The 8,347-nt window shown below is 54.0% G+C and overlaps 2 protein-coding genes across 4 annotated transcripts in view; one reads left to right on the top strand and one right to left on the bottom strand.

The window, feature by feature from the left end:
- The first annotated feature begins 6 nt into the window (after nucleotides 1-6).
- CHADL (chondroadherin like) lies at nucleotides 7-7,029 on the top strand. Of its 2 annotated transcripts, XM_003202310.4 has the most exons (5): nucleotides 7-2,138; nucleotides 2,620-2,783; nucleotides 2,861-4,525; nucleotides 5,113-5,279; nucleotides 5,544-7,029. In XM_003202310.4, the coding sequence occupies exons 2-5, from the start codon at nucleotides 2,631-2,633 to the stop codon at nucleotides 5,758-5,760; spliced, it is 2,202 nt and encodes a 733-aa protein (XP_003202358.2). In that variant the 5' UTR covers nucleotides 7-2,138; nucleotides 2,620-2,630; the 3' UTR covers nucleotides 5,761-7,029. The 2 variants fall into 2 exon arrangements, with proteins under 2 accessions (XP_003202358.2, XP_019470121.1); XM_019614576.2 differs by having other exon boundaries at nucleotides 7-2,783.
- A 45-nt stretch (nucleotides 7,030-7,074) lies between these two features.
- Nucleotides 7,075-8,347, bottom strand: part of L3MBTL2 (L3MBTL histone methyl-lysine binding protein 2) — a 14,648-nt gene continuing 13,375 nt past the window's right edge. For both annotated transcript variants that reach the window (XM_010710577.2, XM_003202309.3), the window contains 2 exons: nucleotides 8,072-8,194; nucleotides 7,075-7,850 (listed from right to left, as the gene is read on the bottom strand). In XM_010710577.2, the coding sequence (XP_010708879.1) occupies nucleotides 7,741-7,850; nucleotides 8,072-8,194 (233 nt within the window). In that variant the 3' untranslated portion in view covers nucleotides 7,075-7,740. The remainder of the gene's footprint in view (nucleotides 7,851-8,071; nucleotides 8,195-8,347) is intronic.

Here is an 8,347-nt window from a genome sequence, read left to right on the forward strand (position 1 = left end):
GGCCCTGTTGGAAGTCTGCCCTTCCTTCTGCTTTCATAAACTTGGGCAAATCCTGCTGATTTTTTTTGTTTGTTTGTTTTAAATATTGTTCTATTCCTCATGAAGCGACTCTCTGATCTGTGGGGCTGATGCTTATGCTCTGAGCTCAGCATGAACTGAAGAGTCTCTCTCCATTTCTGTAGCATTGGCAAGGGTGTGCCAAGATGAACACAGAGCTTGGAAGCGCTCTCATCAGGATCAACCCTTGCTGTCCGTTTTATTTTATTAGACTGTGCAGGAGGACAGCTATGCTGCTGCTGCTTCTCCAGCCAGGGGCATGCTTGACATGCCCCCTGCCAGCTGCTGCTGGCTCAGAGGGGCAGGGTCTGCTCTCCGTTGATTCTTCTTTTGAGTCTATTTCTTGAAGGTGCCGTGTGGCCAATCTGTATTTTAGGGTGTTGCTCCCCCGCTACTCTGGCTTGGAGTGTCTGTGTAGTGTGGCTGACCCGGGTGGCCATTGCTTAAGGGAGCAAACATATTTTCATTGTAACTTTTTTTTTTTGTCACTGCCTGTGTAGTTTTCCTTTTCCCTTCCCTTTCCTGGCTAAATAGACTCAGTCTGGAAATGAATACAATCCATGAAGTCCATATGAAATATGTGTTCCCTTTCTCCTTCTGTCTTACCTTTGGAACAGTGGGACTGTTCATATGTTTGAAAGCTGAGCGCAGGTAAGAGCACAGAATTAAGGCAATGGTGATGTTCCTCAGGTAGGGCAGCCCTTGTCCTTGCACAGAAGGAGTAGCAGGAGGTACCCCATACTCTACACTGAGGTTGGTTCACCTGCCTGCATGTTGGTGTTAACTACCTGCACTTGTCTTTTGGGCTTCTGAGAATCAACACCTCTCTTTAGAGTAATAAAAAGTAATAATTCCCTTCACTTGGCGCTGATTGTTTTCTCCTCAGTTGTAGTTGAAGGAAGGTGTTCATCCTTGCTCCAGCCCTTACATTGGCTGTACCATACAGAGTGCCAGGAGCAGGAAAGGAGATGGACTTAGCTCAGCAGCTACCATCAATTAAGAGGTGGTGGGGAGGGCAGCACGTGCCCTGTATGCTTGTCCCATATGATGTAGGAGCTGCTGGTGTTTGCTCACGTGGTTTGCAGGCAGTGCTTACAGAGAAGAAAGGATTTGAGGCAGTGGATGGAAATGTGTGGTACGTTCCAGCTCTACATGCACGCATTCTCTACTTGAATTCTGCCACACTGTGGGCCTGTCTATGGTGCCCACAGCTGAGGGAAAGGGAGCACCTTCAGGTGACCAGCGTCTGCGTCGCTCTGGAAAAGGTTGCCTGAAGGCTAAAAGCGAGGGATATTTTCTAAGCCAAAACTCTGTATCTGAGTCAGTAAAAAGAATGGAATGGAGGCTGTGATGGCAGCATTCAGCTCTGTGCTAAGGCTGGGCCCTGCCTCCTTTACCTGCTCCCTTTTTATTCCTGGCAACACCTGGAAACAGAAGTGTTACTGAGAGCTAGAAGGAGCAAGCAAGAAGTGAAACAGTTTGTAATTTCTACAGTCCCAACCCTCCTATGGCTCTCGTGTGGGATCCTTGAGCACTTGCTGCTCTGGAATGTGAAAATCAGGCTGAGGTGGGGGTGAATGCAGTGCTGCTTCGGCCTGCCTTGTGCACCAAACCCCGAAGGCAGCGCTATATTTAATTCGAACTTCCTAAGCGCAGCAAAGCAGCGGTGGCAGAGGGCGGGAAAAGCTCTGGCTGCATGCAGCGATCCTGGGGAAGTCTGTGAGCGGTAGTAATGAGAGAGAGGAGGACTGGACTCCTTGCGGGCAGAGCTAAACCATTTTGCCCCGCAGCCGACTTCCCAACTCGCCGCTTTCAGCCGCCCAGAATCCCAGCCCCGTAAGGTGTAGAGGAGGTGACGGCTGAGCCGCTGCCTCCTCCCCCTTTCCTGGCTGCTTCCAGCCAGCGCTGCTGGGAAAGAGGACACAACGCGTCCCATTCAGTGCTTGCTTTTGCAAACACCGGCGCAGGCACGGAGAGGCGGGCGGTGTTGCAGGAGCCGGGCAGCCGCAGGACGCAACAGCTTCCCCCTCGTTCCTTGCCGTCTCTCGAGGACCTGGTACCCGCTGCGTGAAGCCCGAAAGGTGTGTGGAAAAGAGGGGGAGGGCAGCGCTGGTGTGCAGCCACAGTCCCGGGGCCGCTGAGTCGCCGGGGGGATGTGACCGTAGCGCGAGGGCAGAGCCGGGATCGGGGTGGGAGGCTGGACGGCACGGTGGCTCCCATGTGTTGAGCCCTGTCGACCTCGACCCCATTGCACGACGGTGGTGGAGTCCTCTGTGCTCCCCCTAGCCCTGGCCCCTGTCCGCTACCCCCCGATGAGGCTCACTGACGCCTGGCCAAAACCAACCCGCTCCTTGCTGCCGCTGAACAGAGCTGAGCATTATTCCACAGCGCGGCTGGAGGAGCTCTGGGCGCAGCGTGGCGGCTCAGGACGGCTGCTCAAAGCCAGTGCTTCGTGTGTGCCGGAACAAGCGGCTGTCCCATCAGTTCCCACCGAAGCCGATACTGTTTGGAGTGAGAAAAGCATTGCTGCCATCCCTCACCACTACCTCTCCTCGGCCTCAGGTGCCCCCAGCATGGGGCTGCTCCTGCTGGCACTGGTGCTGGCTCTGGCACTGGGAAGGACGGTAGCAGCCCGCTGCCCTGCAGTCTGCGTCTGTGACAACCTCCGTGCACACGTCCTGTGCCTCAGGCAGAACCTGACAGCCATACCTGACACCATCCCCGAGGTGGGTGAGGAACCGGAGGGGATGGGAGGGGGTGAGCCATAGCCCCACGCTGACACGGTGCTTTTCGTGACCCGCAGCTCACCAAGCAGCTGGACCTGCGGGGCAACAGCTTCAAGGTGATCACAGCCGGAGCCTTCCTCAGCACGCCCTACCTCACACACTTGGACCTGAGCAACAGCCAGCTGGAAAGGGTGGAGGAAGGGGCCTTCCGGGGGCTGGGGCGGCTGCTTCACCTCAACCTGGCCTCCAACAGCATCGCTGTCCTCTACCAGGAGGCCCTGGATGGGCTGTCCTCCCTGCAGCAGCTCATCCTGCGGCAGAACAACCTGGAGGAGATGCAGCCAGGTGCTTTTAGCCGGCTGGCGTCCCTCACCCTCCTCGATCTGAGGGAGAATGCCTTGGTCTACCTCCCAGACATGGTCTTTCAGGGCCTGCAGAGCCTCAGGTGGCTCCGGTTGTCCCACAACGCCCTCCACGTGCTGGGCAGTGAGGCCTTCACAGCTCTGCCTGCCCTGCGCAGGCTCAGCCTGGACCACAACGAGCTGCAGGCACTGCCCAGTGATGCTCTGGCACGGCTGAGCGAGGCCACACGGCTGGAGCTGGACCACAACCCCATCACCTACCTGGCCGAGGAGGCTGTGGCCATGGCCTCCCTCCAGCACCTCTCCTTAGAGCATGCGGCCCTGCAGGACGTGGCACCTGATGCCTTCTCCCGCAGCCCCCTGCTGAGGACGCTGGATCTGGCACACAATCAGCTGCAGGGGCTCCCCGCCTTAGTGGGGGTTGGGGGGCTGGTGAGGATCAGCCTGGACGGGAACCCCCTGCTCTGCTCCTGCCTCCTGCTCCCCTTCCACCGCTGGATGGGGCGGGCAAGAGTGCAGACAGAGGGGACCTGCGTGGCCCCCCCAGCCCTTCAGGGCCGACCACTTGACTCCCTGCGGCCCTCTGAGATGAAGTGTGGGCAGCCCCAGGTGCCCATCCCCAATCCCACCGTGCCCTCGGTGCAGACTGGGGGAACCACGAGTGGGCCATGTCCCACGGGCTGCACCTGCTCTCCTGAATTCCACCATGCAAACTGTGAGAACAGAGGCCTGCGGAAGATCCCTCGTGGCTTCCCCACAGACACCCAGCTCCTCGACCTACGCCGAAATGCTCTGGGCATGGTGCCTATGGGTGCCTTCCTGGGCCTAAAGGCACTGGTGTCCCTCCATCTGCAGAGCTGTGGCATCACAGAGCTGCACCCCGGGGCGCTGCGGGGTCTGCCCAGTTTGGTCTACCTCTACCTCTCTGACAACCAACTCAGCACCTTGGTGCCCACTGCCTTTGAGGGAGTCCCACAGCTCTCCTACCTGCACCTGGATCACAATGCCTTCATGCAGGTGCCCTCGGGTGCCTTCCAGCTCCTGCCCAACCTCTTCTCCCTCCACCTTCAGCATAATGCCATTGGGGAGCTGGCCAAAGGTGACCTGGCAGGGTTGGCAGGGCTGCGCTGGCTGAGCCTGGCTGGGAATGTCATCAGGAGCATTGGCCCCACTGCCCTGGCTGCCACCAAGATGCTGGAGAAGCTGCACCTGGAGAGGAACTCCCTGAAGGAGGTACCCACAGCCTCCCTGCACCACCTGCCTGCCCTGAGCGAACTGAAGCTGTCCCAAAACCCCATCAAGCACATCAGGGATGGCGCCTTCCTGCCGGTATCTGGAAGCCTACAGCACCTCTATCTAGACAACATGGGGCTGGAGAAGGTGTGTGTGAGCAGGGGACAGGCTCCTGTAGGAACCTCTGCCCCCTGGAACTCCCCAGGCTCCCAGAGCTTTGGGAGATGCTCTACAGCTTCCATGTGCTGGGATGGAGCTGTGTCTTGCTTCTGCCTCATCCCCAGCTGACCTGGGACAGTCTCACTCCCTGTTCCTTAAAGACAGCAAATGCCAGCAGGGTACAGATAATTCCTGTAACCCTTCTTCTTCAAACCGCTCCCTCCTCAATCCCAGTTTCTCCTCTTTTGATGACCCCTCCTACAGGACTCCTCTACTATAATCCTGAAATTCTCCTCATCAAGAATTTGGTGCTAACACCAATCTCACCCAGACCATGCACCTCTTAACAGTGCCCACAGATCACTCTATGACCTCCTGCACACCACCTTCTTCCCAGAAACATTGAGTAGGATCTAGTTAGTCCTAGAAAATGACCCATGGTTACTGCTGATTACAGCTACTCGTTCATGGGTGCTCCAAATTCAGGACAGGCTCTCAGCTCTCCACAGTGGCTGTGTAACAGAATTTGCTCCTCTTGACAGTGTTCCCCTTGCCCCACTCTTGTTCCATTGCAGATTTCCCCCAGTGCCTTTGCTGGACTTGGACCCAAGATCAAAAGCCTACATCTGGAGAGCAACAAAATGAGCAGCATTCCTGTCATGAGCAACTTCACAAGGCTGGAAATCCTCAATCTGAGGGATGTGCCTTTCCACTGCGACTGCCGGCTGCTACCACTGTACAGGTGAGTGCTGAGAGAGGACACAGTCCCAGGGACACTCAGAGCTGCCCAACTGGTGACATGGGTTCAGCAAGGAGGTCTAGTCCACAAAGATACATCTGTGAGCAAAAAGAGTGTAAGAAGAGCAGTGATGCACTGGGATGAGCAGATATTCCACGCCTAGGCAGGTGAGGCCCTAAGCAAGAGGTTTTGCAGCAATTCATACCCGCTCACATGCAGCTTTGCCTCATCTTTTGCTCCTCCTCTGATCTTCTGCCTCATTTCCAGGTGGATTGAGAAACTCAATTTGCGCACCGGGGCAACCTGCGCATCCCCCGCAGAAGCCCAGGGGCAGAAGGTGAAGTTTTCCACCACTTTCCAAAACTGTCCCGGCTGGAGAGCCAGAGGAGCCAGTGCTGACAAGGCTAAGGCTGCAAGAAAGCCCAGCAAGAGGAAGAGATCAGAAAAACCACCATCCAAAGGCTTCAGGAAAAACAAAGCTTAGGAAACGCATGCAAAGTGCTACAGGGCTGTACCTACAACATGGCCAGAGCAGTTTTCTGGGCTTGTTCTCGCTGCAGCAACACAGAGCTTGTACAGGGTATGAAGGAGAGAGCTTGGCCACAGTGGAGTGATGCTGACCTGTCCTGGCCAAGGATGGTGGATGCAAGGTTTGTCTTTGCAAACCACAGAGGCACATTATCCTGTAAAGGACTTGCGTGAAAGCTTCCATAGTGTTCACAATGTGCTTTATCTGACGACTCCAACAGCAAAGCCATATGCTTACTTAACCTTCACAAGCCTTGAAGAGCCAAGCGGAAAAGCAGGAATTCACAAGTGTTCTTTCTACTTGACTGCTTTCAAAGGTTCAGAAATGCTGAAACAGACTGGAAGCAGCTCTAGCACAACATCCCATGCTGGTTCAAATCTTAAGGAGAAAACTTAAATTTTCATCAGAGAAAACACTGCCTGAATTCCCAGCTGCTCCTTAGAATTAAAACAAGCACAGATTGAAATCGTTCTCCTTTTTGCAAAATTTGATCAGTAGTTTACCCATCCCATTCATAAGCAGCATACCTGGCCTATTCCCTACAACAGTCCGTAGGTTGGCACCACTGGGAGGGGAAGAGAGCAAACACTCTGCTTTTGCCCCAGAACAGGATCTAATGCAAACTGGAAAGACTCAGGGCTGGGAGCAGGTACGCAGGGGCAGGTACGCAGGGGCAGGTACGCAGGGGCAGGTACGCAAGGACACCCCCTTCCCTGTCTTCATTAACATCCCACAACAAGCCGCTTCCATAACAGTTTGCTGATGGCCCTTCTTGGGCCAGAAGTTTCCTCGGAGACTCAGGGAGACATTTACAGGGCAGACTGCAATGGCCCAGTTCGCCCATCAGCTTTGACACCGATCCTCCACAATTTTTCCACTTGTGTTTCACTCTCCCTGGTGTTCACTAACTAGTTTTGCCATCATTGCCATTTTATTATTACTATTTTGTCATGAAGCACTTTCCAAAGCATGAACTATTTTGGTACTGCAGGCTCTTGCCTGGAAACTGGAGAGGGGAGCAGGGACAGGGTAGCCATTTCATGACTGTCCTGCACAGCTGTCATTTCCCTGTAGCATTTGACAAGGCAGATGTGCTGCAGCCAGACAGGGCCCATAGCACCATGGACAGGACAGGCACTTCCCCACCCATAGAAAGCTCACAGGAATATTTAGAAAGCTTCTTGGTCTCTGTTGTCACATTGATCTTTCTGATTTGTTCTGCTCCCCAGTTTGGGTAGCCCTGGTATTCTGGAAAACATGACACAAGCCTTTGGCTTCTTCCTTCATTTAATCCATAGGGCTTTAGGATACAGATTGTTGATCAAATTTACAGTAGGACTACTAGAAAATAAAAATCTCAAACTGTGCACCATGCACACTGCAGTTCTGGGTTCCAAAGCAAGAAGCGATGGTACACAAAGAGGTCTCTTGCTCTCTCAAGAGGCATCATCATTCCTTTTCTATTTTTCACTTCCTCTACTCTTCCTCTCCTTCCCAAAGGCAGCTGCATCCAGGAAGCACAGCACAGCAGCTAATTCCCTGACGCGTGTGACCTGCACACATCATCTCAAATCACAACTTTGACACCTCTAGCTGCAGCTGAGAGCCCAGGCTGCCCTCTTGTGTTTTGGCAGCCTCTGTCCCCACCAGCGGTTTCTGCTCAGAAAGATGCCTTTGGGGCAGGGAACACACTGCTGCAGCAGCTACCTCTGCATGCTCCTCTGCAAGCCTGAGGCTTTTCTGGAGTCTATTTGCTAAGGCTTAAAGTTACAGGCCTGGAGGCAATCTTCTTGCTCACCAAGAAAGCAGAGATGTGATGATGCAGGGTGGCCTGCCACAAAGAGAGAAGGCCCCTCTAAGTCTTCTACTTCCCACTGACAGGACCTTTCCCAAAGGGCCACAAATGAAGTGAGGCAATCGCAGGACGCTCCAAGATCAGTCTACGTCCTCCTGCTTTATGCTGCTGATAGGAACAGGAAGCTCTGTGGTTTCAAACTCTGCCTCCGAGGGGTCAATGGTTTCTTCTTTCACCTGCACAGCAATGACTAGCAAAGGACAGAAAAAGAGAAGGGAGAATAAATACAGGGAAAGCCAGTGTGGTCCACCTTCTACCTGTCTGGGTCCACACAAAGGTGAAATTAAGCCTTTATGAGCAACCGGAACTCTTGAGAGCCCACCCCATGCACACCAAGCACCTCACCCAACCCCCTTCCCCACCACCAGAGAGCTGCACATTACTACAGGGTAAAGTAACTCATTCCCTTACTCTCATCAGGTGCCGGATCTGGCAAAGCTTTGCTGGAAGCTTTTGTTTCTCGTTTTATCCGTGAGACGGGAGGCTTCTTGACTGTCTGCTTGATGGTGCGGGTTTTGGCAGGTAACTTTTTTCCTTAAGAAAGAGATAACAAAGCATAGGAAAATGTGCACTTCTTTCCCCCGGTAAATCAGCACCCCAGCTCCACTGAGAAGCCACAGGTCAGGGACCAGCGCAACCAACCAGCAAACTACACCATCATTTGCTGCCAACTGGTTACTCAAAAAA

The sequence above is a fragment of the Meleagris gallopavo genome, chromosome 1, assembly GCF_000146605.3.
Source record: "Meleagris gallopavo isolate NT-WF06-2002-E0010 breed Aviagen turkey brand Nicholas breeding stock chromosome 1, Turkey_5.1, whole genome shotgun sequence".
Lineage (NCBI taxonomy): Eukaryota > Metazoa > Chordata > Aves > Galliformes > Phasianidae > Meleagris > Meleagris gallopavo.

Excerpts from the sequence above, each read along its gene's own strand:
- CHADL (XM_019614576.2), top strand. The coding sequence starts at position 2,370 with ATGAGGCTCACTGACGCCTGGCCAAAACCAACCCGCTCCTTGCTGCCG. Across the intron at positions 4,526-5,112 it reads ACAACATGGGGCTGGAGAAG|ATTTCCCCCAGTGCCTTTGC; the intron begins GTGTGTGTGAGC and ends GTTCCATTGCAG. Across the intron at positions 5,280-5,543 it reads CGGCTGCTACCACTGTACAG|GTGGATTGAGAAACTCAATT; the intron begins GTGAGTGCTGAG and ends CCTCATTTCCAG.